This window comes from Archocentrus centrarchus, chromosome 22 (genome assembly GCF_007364275.1).
Source record: "Archocentrus centrarchus isolate MPI-CPG fArcCen1 chromosome 22, fArcCen1, whole genome shotgun sequence".
NCBI lineage: Eukaryota > Metazoa > Chordata > Actinopteri > Cichliformes > Cichlidae > Archocentrus > Archocentrus centrarchus.
In genome coordinates this window covers 2,438,896-2,462,938 of record NC_044367.1, presented here as the reverse complement: position 1 = coordinate 2,462,938, position 24,043 = coordinate 2,438,896, and the positions used below count along the sequence as shown (strand labels likewise).

The 24,043-nt window shown below is 40.0% G+C and overlaps 1 protein-coding gene across 1 annotated transcript in view; it reads right to left on the bottom strand.

The window, feature by feature from the left end:
* gfra4a (GDNF family receptor alpha 4a) overlaps positions 1–24,043 on the bottom strand; it is a 144,294-nt gene that overhangs the window by 30,771 nt on the left and 89,480 nt on the right. The window contains exon 2 of the mRNA XM_030719048.1: positions 59–340. Within this exon, the coding sequence (XP_030574908.1) occupies positions 59–340 (282 nt within the window). The remainder of the gene's footprint in view (positions 1–58; positions 341–24,043) is intronic.

The window sequence follows — 24,043 nt, the reverse complement described above, 5'->3', positions numbered from 1 at the left end:
TTCTGTCCACCTCTTGGGAATACAACCATCATTTTCATTTGACTAATGCAAATCTTACCGTGCAGCACAGACTGATGCAGACTCCAGTAGATACTCAGGCAGTTCTTCTCCTTCTTCATGCCTCGTTTACATTGGCAGCCATGCAGAGGGGTGGACAGAAGTGCCGTCATGGCGTTCTCACACTGGTTTCGCGCCCCAGGCCCCAGTTTCACACTGCCATCCCCTGCCACACACTGCCTGAGGGTGCGCAGTCGTGGGCTGCAGGTGTCGTCGCTGGAACAGGTGTCTCCAGCACGCAGACAGTCCCTCCCGCCCACAGAGAGGGCCATACGTGGGACTCCTGTGAGACAAGGGAGAGGACAGGTTAGAGTCACGATGGAGTCTATGGAGACTGTTCTGTAGACGAGTTTTCTCTTTGTTATTCTTTTCATGTATTAATAACAATGCTAAATGTTAGCTTGGCTGATCTGAGGTTGTATTGAAGGTGGGAACAACAGTCAAAAGACTTTGAGTTTGTTTGAGGTTAGCAGGCTACTATCTATTTATGCCTGTCTCTGTCCCTCATGTACCAGCACTTACATAGTCAACAGAGGTTGTGTGAGACTAAAGGTCACCCCCACATACACTATACTGCCAAAAGTATTCACTCATCTGTCCTCACACACATATGAACTTGAGTGACATCTAATTTTTAATCCATAGGCTTTAATATAATGCTGGCCCACTCTTTCCAGCTATAACAGCTTCAACTCTTCTGGGAAGGCTTTGCACAGGTTTAGGAGTGTTTATGGGAATTTTTGACCATTCTTCCAGAAGCACATTTGTGAGGTCAGACACTGATGTTGGACGATAAGGCCTGGCTCACAGTCTCCGCTCTAATCAATCCCAAAGGTGTTCTATCAGGTTGAGGTCAGGACTCTGTGCAGACCAGTCAAGTTACCCCACACCAAACTCACTCCTCCATCATCCTCATTTTGTGCACTAGTGGGAGGCAGCATGGGATTTTTCTGTTTGTTTTCCTGGTTTTTATTGGGCTGCAGCACTCTTGACTTGGGAACCTACTGTGGCCTTCCACTTCATGGCTGAGTTGCTGTCATTCCCAATCATTTGTTATAATCCTACTAACGACTGACTGTGGAATATTTAGTAATGAGGAAATTTCATGGCTGGACTTGTTGCACAGGTATCATCCTATCAGGGTACCACGCTGGAACTCACTGAGCTCCTGAGAGCGACCCATTCTTTCACTAATGTTTGTAGAAGCAGTCTGCATGCCTAGGTGTTTAGTTTATACACCTGTGGCCATGGAAGTGACTGGAACACCTGAATTCAATGATTTTGATGGGTGAGAGAATACTTTTGGCAATAGAGTGTATTTTTCCTTCCCACATTTTCACAGGTGTAACTAACGACCCCTGTGTTTGCCTGTATTCAGTTATTTAGCTCATTGGCTTGTTTTCGGTACTCGCTGTGAATGTATTACTTTCAAATTAAAAGGTAACTCAGTGTGCACTCACAACAGAAAATGACCTTCAGCCCCTAACATGAGTCAAGCTCCAGTAAACTGTGGACCCCTGATAAAAGTCCACTTCTGCACCCCCCTGTGTTAGTCACAAATTCATAGTGCCTTCGTCCTATAACGTGAAACTTGTCAGTACATTATCATGAGGGTTAATCAAAAAATTTCAGGGCAAATTTGTCTAGTAGCCTAGTTTAGTTAAAGGTCTCCAGAGGTACAGCAGGAATTATAACTTTTCATACGCCCCTCACAATGAGAAAGCCGACTTTGATGTGTGCAGCTGACGGGCTGCTCCGAATCAAAACAAACTGCTAAATAAATGATTTACGACTCACTGGTTCATTCTTAAAACAATGCATTTGAGCCGAATTTAATAATTGGATTACATTTTCACATCCCTTGTCAGTAGCGATCAAATGTGGCCAGTGATGCTTCTCACCACTGTATTCAAGCATTTTAAAATTACATTCATAAACCCCAGGGGTGTGCTATATTATTCATGAATTCATACAGATGTCACATGAAATACATCTGGTGCCACTGAGTAGGTTTTGATGAAACTTGGAGGGGGTGCTGTATCTCACCAATACATTTTGACATGTTCAAAATTACACTGAAGTGTTTCAGCTCCAGTCAAAACAAAGTGTCATACTTGTTACAGATTGGCTCAGAGAGGAGCTGTATTAGTTGTGGGGAGACAACATTTTTACTGTCTGCTCTTTTATTTCATGTGGCACTAATAACATGCAAGGTTTATTCCCCTAAGGATAATATTTTGCTCACTATTAGAAATATATAGTGCAATGAGACATCTTATTATTAGAGTAAGAACAGATACAGCCATAAGTGAGAGGAATAAGAGTGTACAGCTGTACCAAGTTGTACCAAAGAACGAGTAACAACCTGCTTTTTTTTTTTTTTTTAAAGACAACTTAAGCATTCATGTTTTGAAATGTACAGTAAAAGCACCTTGCTGAGGAATGAGGGGGTGTAATGTTAAACATCTTCACCATATTATGTAAATTATTGTCATGGTGACTGCTGAATGTCATGAGTTTAGCAGGTACTGCAAGAGCTGAAATTTAAATCGGATGGTGGCGCGAGAAAACAGAAGAGGGCAGAAATGTTGGCACCGAATTCTTTGGCAATCCATCAAACAGTTTTATTTGACGCAACATCGCGGTGGCTCTAGAGGAAAATGACATTAGTCTTATTTTGTGGGTGCCAAAGACTTCTGCAACAATTTTTCAAAATGATCCCTCCAAAAGTAGCTGAGATTCAGATTTCAGTTTGGACCAAAGTAATATGACCGCCTCAAAGGCTGGACTGTTAACCAGGTATCATTACTGTGCACCAACACTTTCTGCAAAAAAACAAAAAAAAACCCAGATTTATTTTTTAAAAAAAAAGATCTTTTTTGGACATTTTTTGCCTCTATTTGAGAGCTGCAGAGAGAAAGGGACATATGAGGAAAGAAAGAAGCATTTAGTTCAAGAATTAAACGATCCTGCTCGGCCTTTCAGTGTGTGCTCCAACCACTCTGCTTCCCTCCACAGAACTTTATTTTAAACTCTAACGGACATCCCAAAGTTTCACTGCAAATATGTCAGACTGTATTTGACATCTATCTAAAATAACTAGATGCATCTAGAACATTTGAATTTGAGGGAATGTTGCGGCCACAAAATTAAGTTTGCATATACATGGCCTAAATGAGACACAGAAAATAATGATAATACACAAGCCAGTAATTAAAAGTAATTACATCTTAATAAAACTTTATTCCATCTCAGCTTAATGGAGTAATTCAGATGGAAAGCAGTACCTCAAATAAAAGCAGAACTCTGCAAGTTTTTCACCAACTCACAAAACTGTCAAAATTCTCCATCCGTGATTAACTCAAACTGTCACTCTCCCTGGATGGAACTCAAGAGTTGATCAGATAAAACAAAAGGTTACAGCATCCTCGGCTGAAGCCTTCTATACGTGTGGAGAAAACAGGTTAACTGCCATGTGCCCAGCTGGATGCATCTCAGCCGTTCCAAGGAATCAGCTAATCCAGCCGCAGCCTGTCAATAAAAACCGAGACAGGCAGAGCGGCAAGAAGCTTGTTGCTATGGGTTTTGGATGTTTGTGGATGCTACTGAGAGAAAGCATCTGCCACTCAAGTGAAGAGCTCATTTTTGCTGAGGTCTTGACAGGCAGAACTTATTGTGCCGAACAACAACTACAAAAAAAAAAAGACCTTCAACAAATCAGTTCTTTCACTGTAGAACCTTAAAATCTGATTCATTTTATGTCACGCACGGGGAGGGGTTAAAAAAAAACACAACAAAAAAACCAGCAGGGTGAGATAATGTCATTCGTTTCTGATGCAAATTAGCTCGACTCGAGAGTTTTCTTGGATCAAAAGATGGTATCTAGAAAAAAGTGTCAAGATGTTTCACTCGTTCTAAGAAAACTCTCAAAAATGCAGATTTGCATTGGAAATGTACAACATTACCTCATCCCTGTGGTCGTTTTCCTCACGCAGGTTAGGAGAAACAATATTTAAACACATTTGGACTCGTTTCTTTTGCTTCTCGCACGCAAGTATGTTTGAACTGCAGGTGTGAATAGATATGTGGGTGGCGTGTGTGGGTGTTCTGGGACAGAAGGTGGAGCAGAGAAGAACCTTAAAGCAGAGTTTTCCCTTCCCATTGGCTTCCAGTATGGGGTTTGGAGGTGGGTGGGTGGATGGGTGGGGGGGGGACTTCTGTGAGCAGTGGCAGTGCGAATCTTATTAAACTGCAACTAATCCAGTGTGGAGAGAGGTTTGATATTTGTCTGAGAAATTAAGCAGCACTCCAGATTGCGAGAGATAACTGTTTGCCTGGAAACAGAGCCGCAGCGCACCGGCAGTTCAAAGACAGTCAGTCAAAACCAATTAGGAGAAATCAGTTGCCTTGTCATTCAAATTCGTTCCATCCTATATCCTTCCCTGTTTATCCCACCGAAGTAAATAAACTGTTTGAGCACCCCCCCCATCTCTCTTTTTTGTTTCTTTTCCTGTTTGTCTCTGATTCCCTCTCTCATGCCATGCTTTCCACATATCTCGCTCTTATCTTCCTGCCTCTCTGTTTGTGTTCTTCCTCTCATCCCTCACGTGTGCAAAAGCGCACCTGGCACAGTTCAAGGGGAAGATTCTGAAATTAGAGAAACATTTTAGAAAAATCAATGTTTAAAAAAAAGAAGAAAGAATGCAAACAAACATAAAAAAAAAATTCGCTTGTCATTCCTGTGATGTCAGGCCAATTTGGCTTCATTCTTAGTGCTGAAAACAAAAACAGAAACGGAGAATTAACAATGTTTTTGCCAGGGAAAGCATGGAAGTGTTCACATTAGCAAAAACGGAAACACGATCATGTTGAATGGCGGCACGGCGGGCCGCGAATTGCAAACAACCATAACAAGTACATCTCATGTTGATTCACAGTGCGAAGAATGAATCACTGCCAATGAAAGACATTTAAAAATCTATGAGCTGCGTTCTCTTATGTCACATAAAGGCAGCTCAGAAATGCTTTTTGATAACTGACGTCCATCACCACAAAGAGTTCATGAAAAGGATGATTGTGACTAAATGGTGTGAAGAACAGCCGAAAAAATAACATGATGTAATATTCAAAACATGTTTGCATGTACCAGTATCTGGATTTCCTAATGAAAGAATTCAAGTATTTCTTTTAAAGATTGCTTCTAAAGCACTACTCACAGCCCAGTTAATTTAACTGTGCTCTGAGGTTTTCCCATCTTTTAATTTTTTTCAGGTTATTTATTTATTTTATTTTTTTACAGTATTAGATCCATTGTTTGAATTATCATGCCGAGAATAATGGCTTCAGGGTATCAAATGTGGGGATATTCAAATTCATGTTCCTGAAATTGAACATCTTTTAAATTGGATGGACAAAACAGGTTCTGGTAGGCTTCACCAGCTAACTGGCTCACCGTGCCGGTGCCTTTTGGAGCATTTTTAAATGCAATTATCTGACAAATAATATGGCCAGCTATGGAAAATCAGGATGGAAGTGAGTAATTCACAGTGAGTACATTCCCAAGTGTGGCCACATTTAGTGTAAAGTGAGTACTCAGATGTTATAACTGTCAAAAAGTTCAGTATAAAACACTCTACCCTTCTCACCCAACCAATTTTCACCTTTTAGGAAGCAGAAATATTAATAACAATGCCAATGCTTGCTAGCTATTTTCATTATTTACAATAACTGCACTGTGTTCAGTTTCAGACAGCTCTGCCCTGTGGAAATTCAAGCTCTAGTAAGTATGTGTCTGAATTAAGACACAGTAACCATCAAAACAGTGATGCCTCAGTTGCCACACACGGCTAGCTACAAAAACCTTAACAATGGTTGTTGTAAGTTGTTGTCAGCGCTGCTGCTGTTCCAAAACAGTGATACTATAAACCAATTACAATTATTGCTGCCACACTTGCGGCAGATTAATAAGACATTGTGTATGAAACTGAGTTCTCTTATTAAACTTTACAAGAGGTGCCGATAGAAACTTTCTTTACTGTTTAAAAAGACTACTCCCAAGATAGATTAGCATAGGAAAAAAAATGGCTTCAGTCGAATCTTTAATTCAGTATAAAGCAAGCTTTCAACTCTTTGCTAAATGCTCCAACTGTGACTGACTTTAAGATCTGGCCCTGTACGTGATGTAACTGATGACTGAAGTTTGTTTTCTCTGTTTGAGCTGATGCTGCTTATAGTTTTTTTTTTATGTTTCTGATTTGACTAGAAAAAATATCTTTCACTTCATCAGTTGCGGTACAGCTGAGTGACTTGCTATAAGACCCCATCATGAATCTTATTAAGGATAACAGCCTCTTGGATTGTTTGGTAAATCTTTGACAGTGCTACCAAGGGACAATGCTTTTGTTATTGTACTGTAGCTCCCTATTAGCTAACTGCGCCTCCCTGAACACTTTTTAACCAAGATGACTCACGGTGTCTGCTGGGTTTTTTTCTGCTCTGTTGTCTCTTTTTTTCACAGCTGCTAATAATGCCCTCTCGCCTCCCTACTAGTGCTGCCAAAAAGCAATATTCTTCCATAAATGTGCACGCACGTCAGAGTCAAAGAACAAACATGCTTGCATAAATGTCCTCATGCATAGCAGTAGAAAAACACAGACATGTTAGCATAACTTTAGTTCAAATTAAGGCCTCCTTGGACAACAATTGGCCCTCCAAATATGCTATGAGGGCTGTTTTTCTCACTATCATTGATTCAGCAAAACATGGTGAAATTTAGAGGAGATCCAAGATACTCTGGCCATGATGCAGAATACTAATGCTCCTCTCAGATTCCTCAGTGACTAATCCATCCCGAAGAAAGTCAATATTATTCCACAGCTGTTTCAGAATAAACATGCATCTGCAACTTGGGCATTTTTCTTTGTCTTCTTAGAAGTGAAAGTACGTGTGGGAATGTACAGCTTTGATGCAGAAAGCATGCAGAAAAAAAGAAAATCTATTATTTCAGTGAGAAATAACTTTACCCCTCTAAAATGATGATCATACTTTTTGTCAAGACATCTATTTTTTTGCAAGATAATAATAAATTGATTTTAGACTGAACTTTGGTGCTATGAATCAAATTATTATTACGCTGAAGTTAGATTACAAGATCAGAATTTGAAAAGATATGAAAAACAGAGACTTCTAAAAGTTTCAACTAGATATAATAATGAATATGTTTTTTTTTTTTTTTAATGTGAATACAAATTCCAGATACTGCATGGGAAAAGAATATGTAACCAAACTGACATCATTTAGCGCTTTAAGGTAGAAATCAAACATTTGAACCGCAGTGGTAGACTCAAGTATTTTACCTGTTTTCTCTCAACCACATTTTAAAGGTGAATGTTTTTGTTCTTACATGGAAAGTACGAGGCAGCTGAGCAAACTCAGTCTGTTGACGATGATGAGGACTGTGTGATTCAGTGAAAATCCCCAGAAAAGCCAGACAGTGTTTGTCAACTACCCTTTTTTGTAGGCGGCCAAACAGAAGAAATGTAGGGAATGGTGGTGACTTATTTTGTTTTTAGAAGTCTTTTCTTTTTGGAAGGCCACTACAGATTGGGGGAGAGGTAAAAGGGAAAGGTTGAAGTTGGAAGAACTGAAGGTTTGTGGTAAGACTGAGCAATGAATTCAGTTGTAGACATTGTGAGGTCCTTGTGGGACAGCAACAAATTTCCATTCCTCTTTTTCTGCACAATGTTGGTCAGCTCTTTGTGTTGAGCTGAGAAAGTGAATCCTCGGGCTACTAAATGTTTGCTCCAAATTGGCTGTTCAGCCACTAGAGAGGTGATGCCCAGTTCAAAGACTATTTTATGCTGCATCCTTTCCAGCCATGATAACCAACTTACAACACCAGAGAGACCTTTTAGACATTAAACAGGAAAAACAACAAATTCAGGCTCTCATTGTTTCCATTTCTTTTGGGATTTTATATCAGAATTGCGCCTAGTTTTAGCATAGAGAAATAGAATATAATGCATTGTGGTCCCGTGTGATGTTTTGTGTGATATATGTTGTTCTGTCACAACATATAAATGTTTAAATGTCTTTGCTTTGTTGCAGGGAATTATATTAGAAGATTAATATATAACCATCACTGCTCCCAACAAAACCACAATAACCTACACATTGTAGGATAATATATAATATATTTACAATATATTATATATTATCCTACACATTGTAGGATAATATATAATATATTGTAAATAGTCCAGCCTGTTAAGGTTCAACACACAGGCACATCATGTAGATTGTATATAGTATTATTATTAGTATTATTGTTATTATTATTAAGGTTAATCTTGTTTGTTGTTTATATATATATATATATATATATATATATATTCTTTATCTTAATAGTGTAAATTATTATATTTATATTTATAATAACTGTGGCTGCTGTTACACCCAAATTTCCCCTCTGTGGGACAATAAAGGCTGTTTCTTCTTCTTCTTCTTAATACCCCCCTCACAAATGTCACATAGCTTAGCTTAGGACGAACACCAAATTGGGCAAGCAAGGCAGCAGTGCTTGTCTATTGAAATCTAAAAATAGATATAAAATAAAACATACAAAAGTGAAAGCAGTACCTCTCCTTTCATCTCAAACAGCATCACATATTATTGCCATCTTGTGCCCACTGCTCTAAGATAAGTTACAATCCTTGCATTGTGTGGAAACAGAGCTAACATTAGCAAGCTAGCTCTGATTTATCTTCATAAGAGGTAAACTTCCTCTTACTAACCACCTTGGCCAACATGTTGAGATTGCAGTGTGATAACTCCTTTAGCATTTTAACAAAGAAAGACTTGACTGGGGGAGGTGTGTGTGTGTGTGTGTGTGTGTGTGTGTGTGTGTGTGTGTGTGTGTGTGTGTGTGTGTGGTCAAATTAAAGTCACAGCATGTCACAGCTAACAGTGGTGAAAGACTGTGTTTCTCTGATGCTTGGAGTGCTACATGTAGCTGTTTGTCTGCCTAATTTGGATTTGCTAATCTGTTTTTGTTTTACCTGCCAACTAGCCTATCAAACAATATAAAGAATAACAAAACACTAATATTAAAGATACCACCCTTTTATAATAAAACCCAGTGCACTCCCACAGCTGTTCCCAAGCCTGGATAAATGGTAAGTGTGCACCAGGAAGGGTGCCTGGTGTTAAAAATCTGTGCCAAACCAAGAGTTAGTTGTAATTAGGTTAATTGAAGTTGCCAGAACTCAATTGTAGTAAAGTCAACATCAGTCAAAAAAAGGTGAGAAAACTCAAAAAGCTGTCTTGATATTTTTAGTTTTCTCAACTTTTTTCTTTTTACAAAATAAAGAGTCTGTTAAATACAGTCTACTATATATACCAAACTTATTCACCAAAACTTCCATATTCCCTACAGCCCTGATTCTGCTCTGCCCTCCAGCAGCCTGTTTTGGCAGCTATTTACATAAGATTTGCATCATTCATGACAGCGCGCTCCAACTGGCAGAAGGCGTTGCTCCAAGTTATCCTTCAGCCAATTGTTATACTACCTAATAAATAATGCAAATTCCCTCACACCATATCTGATGCTGCAAGTAATACTCCATGGCACTTTATGAACCAGAGTTCGATCTTGAATGGGAAAGGGCAAATTATAATGATCAGACTGATTTGTTTCAACTGAGATAGAAGTTGCTTTCATGATTACCTGACAACAAAGGGAAGATTAGTCCATCCTGACATCAATTTTTATTCTCTGAAAAACTATAGAATGAATTCATAGCTGTTATCAACTAGCAATATCACACGTCCAATGTCCTATTCGTCAAATAACTTAGATAACCTCATCTCATCACCTCCATCCACCAAATATTCCAAGCCAGACCAGGAAGCAATAGGAATGTGGTGTACAAGGTGGCAAATCCTGCCCACAGAATAACTAACTGTCAACAAGACGTCCTATTTTTCTTTCTGTTTGTTTGGTTTGTTAATGTGCTGCTGAGGCAGATGAAGCAGAATATGTGTTTGTGTCTCTTATTTGTTAGTGTTGATTGAGAAAGCCTGGTGCAAAGTGGATTTAACATCTGCTGCAGACCACAACATTGGTAGAAAAAAAGACATTTAAAATGACGTCAGCTTGTGAGTAAAACGCTGGGAGAAGACAGAGACTGTTTTCTCGAATTGGATATTTTTTTGTAGTGCCAGGAAATCCATAGAGTGTCAGTCCAGCTGTAATTGTTGCCAATTTTCTCAGTTAGAGAGCAATCTGGGGAAACAAGGCTATTTGTTTCATCTATTGTCTGGGTGCTGTCACTGTGACCTTAAAATCCTTACTCCTTTTTAAACACATTGGCTTTAACGCTAGGCAGTCTTTACTGTTGATTGCTGTAATGTGTGGGGTGTTGGGACACAACCTTATTCCTACTGCAAGTCAGTGTATAAGAGTTCCAAATAAAACATAAAATACAGAAAAAATACTGATAATGATATCAGTAGTCAAAATTCTTCATAACAATGTTTCGCTCTTACAGTCTACATTCATACATATTTCAGGTGAACCCTAAACACTCTCGGGCCTCCTACGAGGTCACCAAAATACTCCCTTGTGGTCTGCACAGAAGTGTCCACCCAGTAGGTCTACTTGAACTACAAACTACAGTAAAGAAGGCCCGGGGTTATCCATTCCAATTTACCAAAATACCTTAAATGGTAGTTTGGTAGTTGAAGGGCCACTACACACATAAGTCATTTCCACTGAGTGTTCTCCCTCAGATGTCTGCGGACATTACAGAAAACTGTGGGAAAGTTAAAAAAAAAACAACTTGGGTATGCTCCTGCTCACCCCACTGTTGACCTGATATGCCTCCTTTAGACTTTAAAACTGGGAAACTGTGGGCTGTTCATCTGAAAACTGTTAGGTTATGGCCAAAGATTCGGCTGTCCATGTGATAGAGTTGGAGCTGCTTGGGAAGCTGTCCAGAGATGCATGAGAAAATGATCCTGAAGGGAAAATCGGACAAATTTCAGTAGATCATGAGAATTTTTGACTGCACCATTTATTGTCCTGGATCTTGATAAAGTCTTTGAGAGAATTCAGATTACTAGAATACTTGGTACAAAACTGTCATTCATTCTTTTCATAATGCATTATTGGTGCCTTATGGGCATTATATAACCCATCAAACAGTAGCCCCCAGCAAATCAGAGGGAATTTGTCTTCCTTTAGTGTGTTGCCAATGATGAGCATAGTAACTACTATGAAATGCTCTGATGATCAGTCCTTGCCACATGTGACCAAAAGCCTGGATTTCATTCCTTTTATGTAGTGATGGAAGAGCTGTCTAGAAAATCTCAGGTGGCGCCTGAAAGACAACCTCAACAGCCTTCCCGAACACCTGCCACACCACGGTTTTCCAATTCCTTATCTGCTGTGAGTGCTAAAGCAAAGCTCGGAAAACATCGGTCTCCGTCAGAGCTGCTGTTGTTCTTGGGTTCCCATTTATAACAAGCCCCAAACGCTTTCTGAGCACAGCACCAGCAAAGACAAGAGTATCCAAAGAAAGTTTATTATGACACCCTGTCTCCAACCTCTGTCTGCCAAAACAAAAAGATGCTTTGCACATTCAGTGTGGTTCATGATCAGTATGGATGGGAATCCATAGGCAGAGGTATTACAGCGTACCCTGTTGGTGTTGTTTTTCTTCCTTGCATCCACCTTTTGATGCTTCTGTATTATAACTATTGTTCCCACTGGCATTTGGCACATTTTAAGGCGATATATATTGTTGCTTTCTGGCATAGAGGTTTTCATATTTCTCTAATGATATTTTTATTCTCATGAGCTGCTATATCCTCACTGTCCTCCAGAGACAAGGTGCTATAAAGTCTGATTGGAGCACAGAAGGAAGCATTAAAAAGAAAAAAAAAGGGGGGGTGGTGGTGGTGGGGGTGGTTAAGATCCGACTTTCTCTGACTTTCTAAATACATGTGCCAAAATAGCTGCACTCCCCTCCTCCCTCCTGCATCATCTCTTCTTACCTCTTCTTTTTCATTATAAGAACACATGGAACCATGAATACGCACAGACAACAAAATGAACAGAGCCGCTGTATCTCCACTTGCACACACACACACACACACACACACACACACTATGTGCATATTGCATATAAACATCAAACACGGCAGCCTCGCACACAGCAACACAATCTTATTATTGTTTCGTTTTTTTTTTCTGCTGCATGTGCAGGAATATGAAACGTCACAGTCAAAATACACAAATACGCCTCAGTATTTCTCACACGCCCTGAACATGCTCTCCACCGATACCTCACCCCTCCGTCTCCCCAGGACACCCTACGTATGCATTATCTAGGGTAGAGACAGAAAACAAGCTGTGTGTATGTGCACGTTGCTACCTGTCTGTGTCGACGCTCCTGTGGCTGAGAATTACATTCTCGCTGTAAATGTGTCTTCCTGTCAGCATCCTCCTTGTGTTTTTCTATTTACAGCATTTTTGTGTAAGCACACACTTACACAAATATTTGTGTACAAACATTTTTTTTTTCTGCAGGCAGAAATAATTTCATTGCTTGAGTTAATCCCAAGTGGGCAGAACAACGGAAACAAAGCTTCTCTGAACACTTTAAAGTGGAAAACTTGAAGGAGAGACAAATAGCCAACATTCAAAATGTTGTTTTTAATTCGTTCATTCATTCATTTATTCACAGGCTTGTCATTTATCATCAGTTTATTAACAAAGTTACCTAGACAGCCCAAGGCTAGAGTGTCTCGACTTCGAGCGCTGGTGCAAATGCACTGAGTTTTTTTCTTATAAGGCTAGATTTCATTTTGTACACATGAGGAGTTTCATCTGCCATTATCGTTTGGAAACATACTGTATTCACTTTAATGTAGCTTACAGACAGGCTGCTGTTGCTCATTGCTGCATCACACACTGGTATGCAGATGCCTGACAAATTAAAGAAAAAGAAAAATGAAAGCAATTGGGAGAGAGATAATGAACAAAGATGTCTTTTTGGGGCATTAACAGTCACTGACTAGTTTAAAGAAAATTATATTAAAAATAATCTACGGCTTTTGCACAAGTTCAATAAAAGTCTGCCTGTATTCCTGTGTGTCTGAGCGCTCCCTGCTATTCTATTCTTTTTGCCACTTCCGCTTTCTCACGCTGTCAGACTTGGTTCTGTTGTCGTCACGCTGATCTAATAATCTTCTTGTTCCCTTTCTGTGAGTCAATCAGTCCTTGTCCCCTTTTCTTTAGAAAGTGACATTATTTATCTACGCCTTTCAGACTCTTCCTGAGATCTCCACCTGATCCTGGCTGTATAGGGAGCCACACCCACCATCTAGACTCTGGGGGTTTCCAGCCTATTTCCTATCTTTGTTGGGGACACCACTCTGCTACACTGCTTCATTAAAGTCTAATCTTAAAAACTCTGTACTTCAATAAATTATGTTCATTACTTTTAACTGATCTATCTCTATTGAAATGAATATTTATGGTAGAGTTTAGAGCGATGTGTCAGGCACCACCATAGCAAAATGCTTTCTCAAATAATGGTGTTTTCCCCCAACACCTTACCTTATATATGCATGAGAAGTGATGGATTATTGTTTCTCTCTCCACTGAATACAGCCTATAGGAGCATATCATCCAGTAAGAACACACACAATGGTGCCCTTAAATGATTCCCAAGCTGGAAAACCGCTTTGTGACAAAACAGATGTCACAGCTACACACCCACATATGCCTGCTGCATATGTGGGTGTGTAGCTGCACAGAGTGCCCATGCTGACCCCTGTCCGGCATCAAAAGTGCCTACAATGGGCTTCTGAGTGTCAGAACTGGACAATGAAAGAAGATGGCCTGTTGTGATGAATCATATTTTCTTTTGCGTCATTGCCAGGTGAGATGGCAGCACAGCAGTGCAAAGCTCTTGGTAATGTTCTGCTGCAAAACCTTAGCCCCTGGCATTCATGTTGATGACACTTTGACACATGCCACCTACAATGTACATAAAAATTGTTGCAGTTCACAAACGGCATTCGTGATAATAGCAGTGGGCAGGATAACAGGGTAATACAGTTAAATTATACACATAAATTGCTCAGGAATAGTTTGAGGAACATCACAAGGTGTCGCCCTCTGTGGGAATGTGCGAGAAAAACAAGCCCGTTCCCTGGTGTCCCACCTCACAACTTCCAAGACTCGAAGGATCCGCTGCCACCTTGTTGTTAGGACACTTTAAGAGCTCTCACAGAGTTGAAGCCTGACAGGTTAGAGCTTTTTAATGGCAATTTCTTTTTCCCTTGGAGCCTGTTTTTTAAAAACATATTTTTGACCTCTATTTGAGGACGTCTGCTTCTGCTTTTGGTTTGAAAGTGCCATTGACTTATTTTCCTGTTTTCTCTCTATTTTTGATGACCTGATAAAGGGCACGAGTGAATTAAATCATTTGAGCAGAGAAAGCTGTTGTTAGTCAACAAAAATAATCTGTGTGAAAAACAAGTTAACTGCTTCTACCAACCAATACAACACTACCCATAACAAATGAAAATAATAATGATGGGACACTTAGTGCTGGATGATGGGAGCAAAACAAAATAAGAGACTCAACATTCTCAAGGAGAAATCAGTTACCATGATCACAAAGTCAGGGAGAGTGAATAAAGTAACCAAAATGGTAGTCTGATTGTCACGACAATTTCGTGTGTCCTATTGCCCCCTGGAAAAGGACCTCTGATGACAGTGAGTGAGTAGTTAGAAGGTAACTTGTGTGCCATTGGTATAAAAGCACTATTTTCAAATGTCAGAAGCACAGTTTGAGGCCATGCTGGAAATGCTACTCCCACACTTAATGATGCAGCATAGTAAATATTCTGACCCACTAAACCCTGAGCTACACTTGGCAATCCTTTAAAGCTGGGTGTTTTCATCTAATGTGTTGCTTATCAGTACCCTGACACATCGCTGATGTGGGCAATAGACAGCTTATTTTGTGTGTCTCTGTTGTTTTGGATTGTGCGAAGCACTTAGAAGCAGAACAACAATCATACAATGCCACAAGTGTGACACATCTTTAATCACAAAAATTCAGTTCCTCTCAGTCCAACATATCCTCTGTGATAGGATGGTAAGCCATGGTGCGCTGTCCGTGGTGCTGAGTCTGGTGCTCACACAAACTCTCAGACAAAGTCCTTGAAAAATGTCATCACTCAGTAGTTACTGTGCATAGCACAACCTAAGAGAATCTTAAAATATTTTTGCACTACATTAGGCAACATAAAAATATGTAACTGATATTATTGTTAGTATTGTTCCAGTCATTATAAAAAAAATGCCTCTCAATTTTTTGTCATTTGCCCGGGTGTTAGTATGGAGCTGAAATTCTGGTACTGTAACAACCCTATTCCTTAATAAAAGGAATTTATGATACATCTAACAAAACTAAAACAAACCAGACCAGTTCAGAAGAAGTTTTTTTCTTAAGGTCTCCAAAGCTGCAGTAATGCCATGAACCGTTTTTTTTTTTTTTTTTAAGTAATACATAAGTCAATTCAATTCAATTTTATCTATATAGCTGTCACCTCCACCTATAACAGTCACCTCAACGTGCTTTATATTGTAAGGCAAAGACCCTACAATATTATAGAGAAAACCTCAACAATCAAACAACCCCCTATGAGGAAGCACTTGGCAACAGTGAGAAGGAAACTTCCTTTTAACAGGAAGAAACCTCTGGCAGAACCAGGCTCAGGGAGGGGTAGCCATCTACTGTGAGCAGTTGGGGGGTGAGGGGAGGGATATATACATATACAACATAAAAAGAGGTAGATGATCAGGCGGGCAGACTGTGATTTAAAGGCAATAACAATTCAGCAGCAGGCATAACATTGGCACCAGTGACCACAGGTGGCTGTAGCTCAGGAAGTAGAGCAGATCAACTACTAATTGAAAGGTTGGTGGTTTGATTCTTCCAGTCTGCATGTCAAAGTATCCTTGGGCAAGATACTGAACACCGAGTTGCTCCCATTTGTTCATCTAAGTGTGATTTTGTGTGTGTGTGTGAATGTTATAGAATGCACTTAGACGTAGAAAGTGCTTGTATGAATGTGTGTGTGTGTTTGTATGAGCACTAATACACTATATTACTAAAAGTATTTGCTCATCTGTCCTCACACACATATGAATTGAGTCACATCCCATTCTTAATCCATAGGGTTTAATATAAAGCATGAAATTGTCTAAAATGTCAATGCTTAATGCTGAAGCGTTAAACGTTCCTTTCACTGGAGCTAAGAGGCTGTGAGCCCAACTCCTGAAAAACAGCCCCACAATATAATCCCCCCTCCACCAAACTTTACACTTGGCACAATGCAGTCAGACGAGTACTGTTCTCCTGGCAGCAACCAAACCCAGACTCATCCATCAACAACAGCTAGTGAAAACATTTCATGACTGGACTTGTGGCATCCTATCACGGTACCACGCTGGAATTCACTGAGCTCCTGAGAGCGACCCATTCTTTCACTAACGTTTGTAGCAGCAGTCTGCATGCCTTGGTGCTTGGTTTACACACCTGTGGCCATGGAAGTGACTGGAACACCTGAATTCAATGATTTGGATGGGTGAGTGAATACTTTTGGCAATATAGCATAAGAACTTATTCTTTTACCATTTACACACTGCGGTCCACTCAAAAGTGTAGTCCTCACAGTGCAGACATAGTAGTCACAGTGTGACTCAGTTGTAGAAGAGTGTAGGTATAAATCTTCTAATGGTCCCTCCTCTCTCCTGTCTGCATGTTACTGTTTAGTGCTGTTCCCACCCATAACAGAATGACAGGCCATTCTCCAGAGCTGTGTGATGGGTCTGGCTACCAAAAGAGTAAATGTTAGTAGGTTACCTAAGTATACTATATCACATATATAAAATAATTACAAGCTAGTTGCCTTCACATCCTTTAGTTCATGTGCACCAACAGTTTGAGATATACCAGATAAGCTCAGGTCCTCACTATTGAAAAAAACTATCACTGGTCAGTACTAACTAGTAATATGTTACCAGTCAAAGTTACATGTAAACTGTGAGTCCTGTTTTTTAGTTTCTAATGTGTATCTGGAGGATTTTATTTTTGAGCTCTTATTTTCAGTCACTTTTTGTGCCTCACCAGCCTTCTGTATTAGTGTGCAATCTTCCATTACACGCCAGGAAATAATTATATTTGAAAGTTGCAGATCGTCGTGCCTGGTGTGAAATGGCTTTAATACTCTGTGCTGCAGGCTTGAAAATAAGTGAGTACATATAGATGTCGGCTTGTGAATGCTGTGTTTCACTTTTAAATTCAGTGCGACTGCCGGAGGATGCCGGTGTGTGTTCATGTAGCCGGTCGTGTTTAGCTTTCTGTCTGATTTTGTAAAGCGCGTGTCTGCCCCTGCCTATACATGTGCGGGGGTCAGATAAGGTAACGCGACGAGGACACGCTGATTGCAGGCACGGGCTTTGACTGCACCACCGACCCCCAATTATAAGTTCTACAAAGAGCTCTCCAAATGTATATTTTAACATGCAGGGTAAAGGTCAGCAGACAATTAAAATCACAGAAAAAAAAGACTTTTGCACGAGTGGAAAACTAACCTTGAAACTGGCAAATGGATCTCTTGCACAGTGAAATGGTTTCAAGCCGTTTTGATGGTGGCGTCATTAGTGAATTATCATTTTTGTTCTCCACGGTAGATGCCCTCGTGGGCCAAGAATCTACTCTGCATTAATTACTGATTGTGGATGCCTGCTAATTAACAATGTCATTCCAAAAGATAAAAATAGGCAGGGCTTTGATGTAAACGCTCGGCAAAGCTCTGTGGTCACACACTCCTTGGGACATGACCCATGATGAGGAAGGTGGGGAGTTGATATTTCATTATGGAAGGCAGCAGATTAAAAGATGCACCAATGGCTCTGGCGTCCCCTTATCTAAGTTAGGAGAGCGTTATGTTCCATATGAGATCAGCATGAAATGATAATGTGTATTGACAGATTTGCTTCTGTCTCACTCCAGCTACCTTATGCTCTGTTACACTTTCAGAGCAATATCATTCTGCATGAGCAGATCATCATTCTGAATGTCATGGCAACATCCAAAGGAATAGGTTTGTGCTCTCTGCAAGAGTGACTTTGAAATTGAATTTTGGCCGTTTTCAACTCTGGTTTTTTTTTTCTTTTTTTTTTTTTTACTAGTCTTAGTGATGTCAGTATATTCCTGAAAGTGTGGTCCAGTGAGTGGAGGGCGTCACAGTAATAATGTGGTTCTTGTCACGTCGAGGAGCGCTTTCTCAGTTTAGGTCTGTGGTCACGAGTTTGGAGCCAGAGGCATCTTTTTAATGAGGAAGGACGCTGTGACAGGGGCAAGCTGACCTGATACAAGCCTGGACCCGGCCAGTGCTTTGTCCTACTAGTCTGTATGTACCCACTCACAGGAGCGTAGACACTGAAACCCATAGACACGAATAATGCACGAGCCCTAGAGAGACAGATCAAGTCAGACACAAATGACTAGCTAGGCTCTCTTTGTGTCAGAAGCAATTTGAAGTGCCTGTTGTAGACTGCCAGGTCTGGAACACACAGAGAAGCTTCTCCATGTTCACTCATAAAAACACGCTGAGGGCTTCCATCTGCACCAGGGTTTATCCACAAATTGCTTGTTGCAAGGGCGGACGAGACCATTTTGTAAACATTTAGGGCACGGCATGAGGCATTAAACTGTTCAACTAAAATAAATATAGTTGTTTAATCGAAAGTATGCTGTTGTCACATGATCCCTGTGGAGAAAAATTCCCTTCTCTTTCTTTGTAGCACAGGTAATTTGTCGCTACTGATGTGATTAGCTGATTAATTGATTACCTAATCAAACATTAAATATTAATCAAGGCAGTTTTAATAATCATTAAGCATTTCAGCACTTTTATAAGCAAAGGTATCAAACATTTGGTCATTTTAGTATCTAAAGTGGGAGAATTTGCATGTTCCTGAGTTACACTGCTGGAAACTGACAACCTTTGGATTTTGATCTGTTGTTTACATAAAGAAAATGCAGTTATTTAGAAGTAATTTTATTTTTTTTTTTTTATGGCCAGCTCGTGTGAATAAATCTGAATAAAATCTAAAATAGTACACTGACAGCAAAAAAATGTCCCATTACTTAATTACTACATTCCTGCCAGTGTGATGAAAAAGATCAATTTAGATTTTTTTTGATCCTCCAAAAGTATCACACTGAGATGTCGGCATACCCAGACTCCCCCTCGTCCAGTTAGAAAGCTCATTTTGGCTGTAGACCAAAGCTGAGCAGTGTGACTTCAAATTAACCTCATTAAAAATATGAGTACATTTTTTCCAGCCATGTGGCGTTTAAAGAATTCAGATGACAGCCTTTAAATCAGTGGCCATAACAGACAACATGCTCTAAAGCAGCTGCGGAACTACACAGTGAAACCCAAATGAAAGCACTGCTAACGATATTCACTGAAGCAGCATTTGCTCTCGCTGTTGTGACAAAATCCTCTCTCATGGATCCAATAATGATGAAACTCCCTCTGTCAGGCGAGGTAACAGCTCCCTTGGCCTGAGTGCTGTGCTCTAACTATTCAGTAGCAGGAGAGAGAAACAGGTCCACACTGACTCGACACGCAGCGCGGGAGAGGAATTGGAAGTGAGCTCTTTCTTGGTGCGGATGTGAGTGTGTGGGCGGTGCAGAGCTGCTGCCGTAGCTTAAGTCAGGCAGGGCACAGCATGCAGAGCCACCTCAGCGCCTATGAAAAGTATCATTTCCAAATTAAATATGTGCTCCTGGAAAACAAAAAAAAAAAGGCAGCAAAATTGCATTTAATTAACTGCAGTAAAAAGTCATTAAAACTACACTTTTCTCTTTTATCAACAACTTACTGTTTAGCAGTTTAGAAAAGCGCTCTGTGCTCGCCCTGGTGTATATATTTTCTGTGGCACTTTGCTTGTTTCATTGGTCCTTATACTGTATGAAGTCTCATAAACTATTATCATATATCAAAGTGTGCCAGCTTGTCACCATTTGTCATTTTGAGCAAAAGGCGGATCAGACTGAGGGACCTGTCGCACCCATATAACAGCAACCAACCAGTCACAAAGTAGGCCCACCATAAAGCCTATCTTATGTTATTCATGTGCTTTTTTTAAATTCTTGGCCTTGACTTGCAACAGTAGACAGAAAGAGCACAAAGGGCCACAGGCTGGACTTGAATCCAGGCTGCTGACTTTCAGCCCTAAAGCATATGGTCACCTGCTCACACCATGAGCTAACATGGCACCTGCCCACTGCTATCCCACTTTGTTTTTTTGGCTCGGTTAGCAGACATAATTTACAAAATGAGCACCACGTTGCATTAAGACTGGAAATCAGCTGATGAGACCATAAGCTCAAAAGGAAAGTGTTTAGTGACGTTATAGAAGAAGGGTTGTTTTCCCATATTTCCCATATTCTACACAACCAGACTCCTTTTGGAGAAAGCAGAGATGCACCTGCTGGCCATTAGAAAAAGTGCAGGTTTAAGGCACTTTTGCATTGTCATGTCCATTGTTAGAAATGGGACTTAAAATTTGTATATGTACATCCATCCATTTATATGCTTATGCAATGCATTTACCAGTTTTTTAAATACATTTTTAGGGAAACTTAAATAATTCTTCTATTTAATTATCAACAAATGGCTTTCTCCAAGAGGACTTCATTTCCTGGTTACTCTCATGTCACGCTGTCATAATGTCACGGACAGGTTTGAAAATATTAGGAAATTATTAAGTAAAGGTGATAAAAATGGGAAAACAATGCAAAAAAGTTTTATTTATAATATATGAATGAATAAATAAGGTGTGTTTCACTAACTTATATACATAACACTTAAGCAGCCATAATGTGTGATCTGCTGAGCAGCTGTGCATATACAGGCTCTAACACAGTCAGCCTCTTTCAGCTCAACCGAGCTCTTAAGAGCGACGGTAGCGCTGGGTTTGCTCTCGAAAACAGTTTGGCGTTTATCAGGATCCGTGTTGAGTCAGCGGTTCACTTAATGGAAGAACACTTTTAATCAGTGATTAATGTCTGGTCTTTATACATTACAATTCCTTGCTTTATTATTTATATTTTCTGCTTGTGTTTAAAGGCCTTTCCCACCCACTCAGTGCTTTCAAATTCTGGCTGATTCTGGGGTTTAATACCCAGTCCTCGTGCAGATGACAAGAATGCTTTTGACAAAACATCCTCTTTGGTATTTAACACAGATTGGGAACTTTTGGATGGATAAAAGAAAACACTTGTTATTTGGTGATTAAGGGTCGCTAGAAAAAAGTAAAGCAGAAGCATTAGATTTTAACTCTTTGGTGTACATTTGATCCTGTCTCGGATGAGTACAGAGGGACAACCCTGGACTTTTTTTTTTTTTTTTTTAGTCTCCCACCCAAATCTGACCCCAAACTCTCAGCTATGAAAAGCCTCATTGAGTCAATCATTTCCTTCTGTTTAAACAGTAAAGATTGCCTTCTGTGCACCACAAAGAGATAAAACTTTGATTATCTTTTCTATTGTGAATGCAGCTTTAGTTTATGTATGCAGATGCCTCACGGAAGCAATTCATGAGCTTGGAATTACGAGGTCCCATCTGCATGCAGAGGAGCTTTGCCATTACCAAGAGTGGGAAAAAAAAAAAGGTTTTTCATGTGAATGTTTTAATCATAAGTGGATACTTTCAACCCGGGTCTCCTTTTGCTGGCCTCTGCCAAGAAGACCAGCAAATCAACCTCAACCTAAAAACACAAAGTAAAGACAAAAAGTACAAAAGTAAATTTTACATTTTAAAGAGTAAATGAACATGAAAATCGAACCTTTGACACCCCATGTGAGCAACAGTTTTAATGAGGAACCAATTTTGAGTAAAACGTCAGCTGCCTTACAGTGCCTCAGCTCCTGTGGGACACACAGATTGGATCGAGCTCTGAGGTGAAGCAAGAAAACTGAACCCTGGACACCCTCTCCTACATCGACTCCTCTGTGCTGTGTCTGAGAGAGCAGACTGGAGGCAATGATCCCACAGAGCTGAGCTGTGCTCGTGTTATTCAACAAGGTCTACAGCTTTGATTCTCTGTTAGGATGCTGTTTATATTGTATTATATTTATTTCTTTTATTTTATTGACCGTTTCATGTTCCCCTCACACACATCTGCATGAAGAGGTTTGTAAAAACATTAATTCATGTGTAAACTGTGTGAAATGTATCATGTAGGGATGCAACAGCTATCACAGATATACACACACACACACACACACACACACACACACACACACACACACACACACACACACACACACACACATACAGTTTAAAAAATTTACTACTTATCAATATCAGTTTAGATTTAAAAATTTGGATACAGAAATTCACTCTTCTTGGCCACTGTGCGTACTGCATACTTCATACTGCATACTTCATACTGCATACTTCATACTTCGCACGCCCTCACTAAAGATTTTCTACTGAAGAGTTCAGGCTTCAAAGTGGATCTTGGGGTGAGAAATATCTGAGGATTAAGACTCCCAGTGTTTGAACGCCATATTTAATGCTTTACATTTCTCTGATGTTTTCGCCTGTAGCCTTTGTGTTGCGCCATAAAAAGGCCAGAAGTTATTGCTTGTAACTGTGACAATGGATAAATAGACAAAAGTTAGATGGATTATTTTTACAACTACAGAAAACGTACAAGTCTGCTTAATACGAGCAAAGAGCTGAGGTTATAAGGGAAGCTGCTTTATGAGTCCTGCATGGATTACTGTCACTACTGGAGAAATAAGGATAACAAGGATCTTGGTGATGTGGGCTGCTGTTGCTGCTCTACTTTCTTTGTCACGTATATTATCCAACGTGATCAAAGTCACGTCAATCCAGATTTCATCTTTACTCATACCTAGAAAACTGCTTTTGTTCACACTTCTTGAAATTTATCGTGATCTGTCGCTCTGCTTTTCCGGCTGTCTGTCGTGAATCCCCCCGCGTCCCCATCTCCACCTTTTCCTGTTTGCTCAGGGTATCTCATCCCAAGTCTCCATCAGCCATCTGCATACTCCAGGGGTCCAGTCACTATCTCTTACCTTTATCTGGGACTCTGTTCTATGATGTCGCTTCTCATCAGTCTAACTGCCAAAAATACTGCTTTTTTCCATCTTCCCTTCCCTTTCCACCCGATCGCTCCTTATTGAACACCCGACCACAGCATCATGTGTGCTATGACTAGCCATAGTGTTTCCACATATAACTGTATATTACCGGCACATACATGAAAAGCATACAGAGGAAGTTTCTGGGGGCTGTGATGCTGCCGCTGGATAAGAATTTGGTTTTGTTTCATGAAAAGGAAATAAAGACCTATATTGGCCTGTTCACTGTGACAAATGTTCTCCATTTATTGTTGGAAAATATATGAAGAACAGTGGTTCTTCATATGAGCTTATCTTTGAGACAAAACATTTTGTGTAATGGTAGAGGCAAACTTTCTGAAAAAGAGCAGACAAAGGCTTTGCGCCTCCACATAATGTAATTTTTCTTGCAAAGTATATTAGAACCTTTGCACTTTCAGCTGCAAAGGAAAATAACTGATTTAATGCACTCAATTTACAAGAGTTAGAAGGGAAGGCTGATAAAATGTTCCCAAAAGACTTTACAGAAATAAGCTCTTAAAAGTGCTCCATGTGTATTTATTTATTTATCTGCCCCTCACTCCCCAGCCCCAAAAAGGATGTTAGCTGCTGCTGACCCGAATAAAGCTTAAAGTTAATATTTTTACTATGAGGCCATGCCATGGGCTTATTCAAAGGAATCCCATGGGCAAGCAAATTTTTTATATGCTTACATAATTCAGGGATATGCC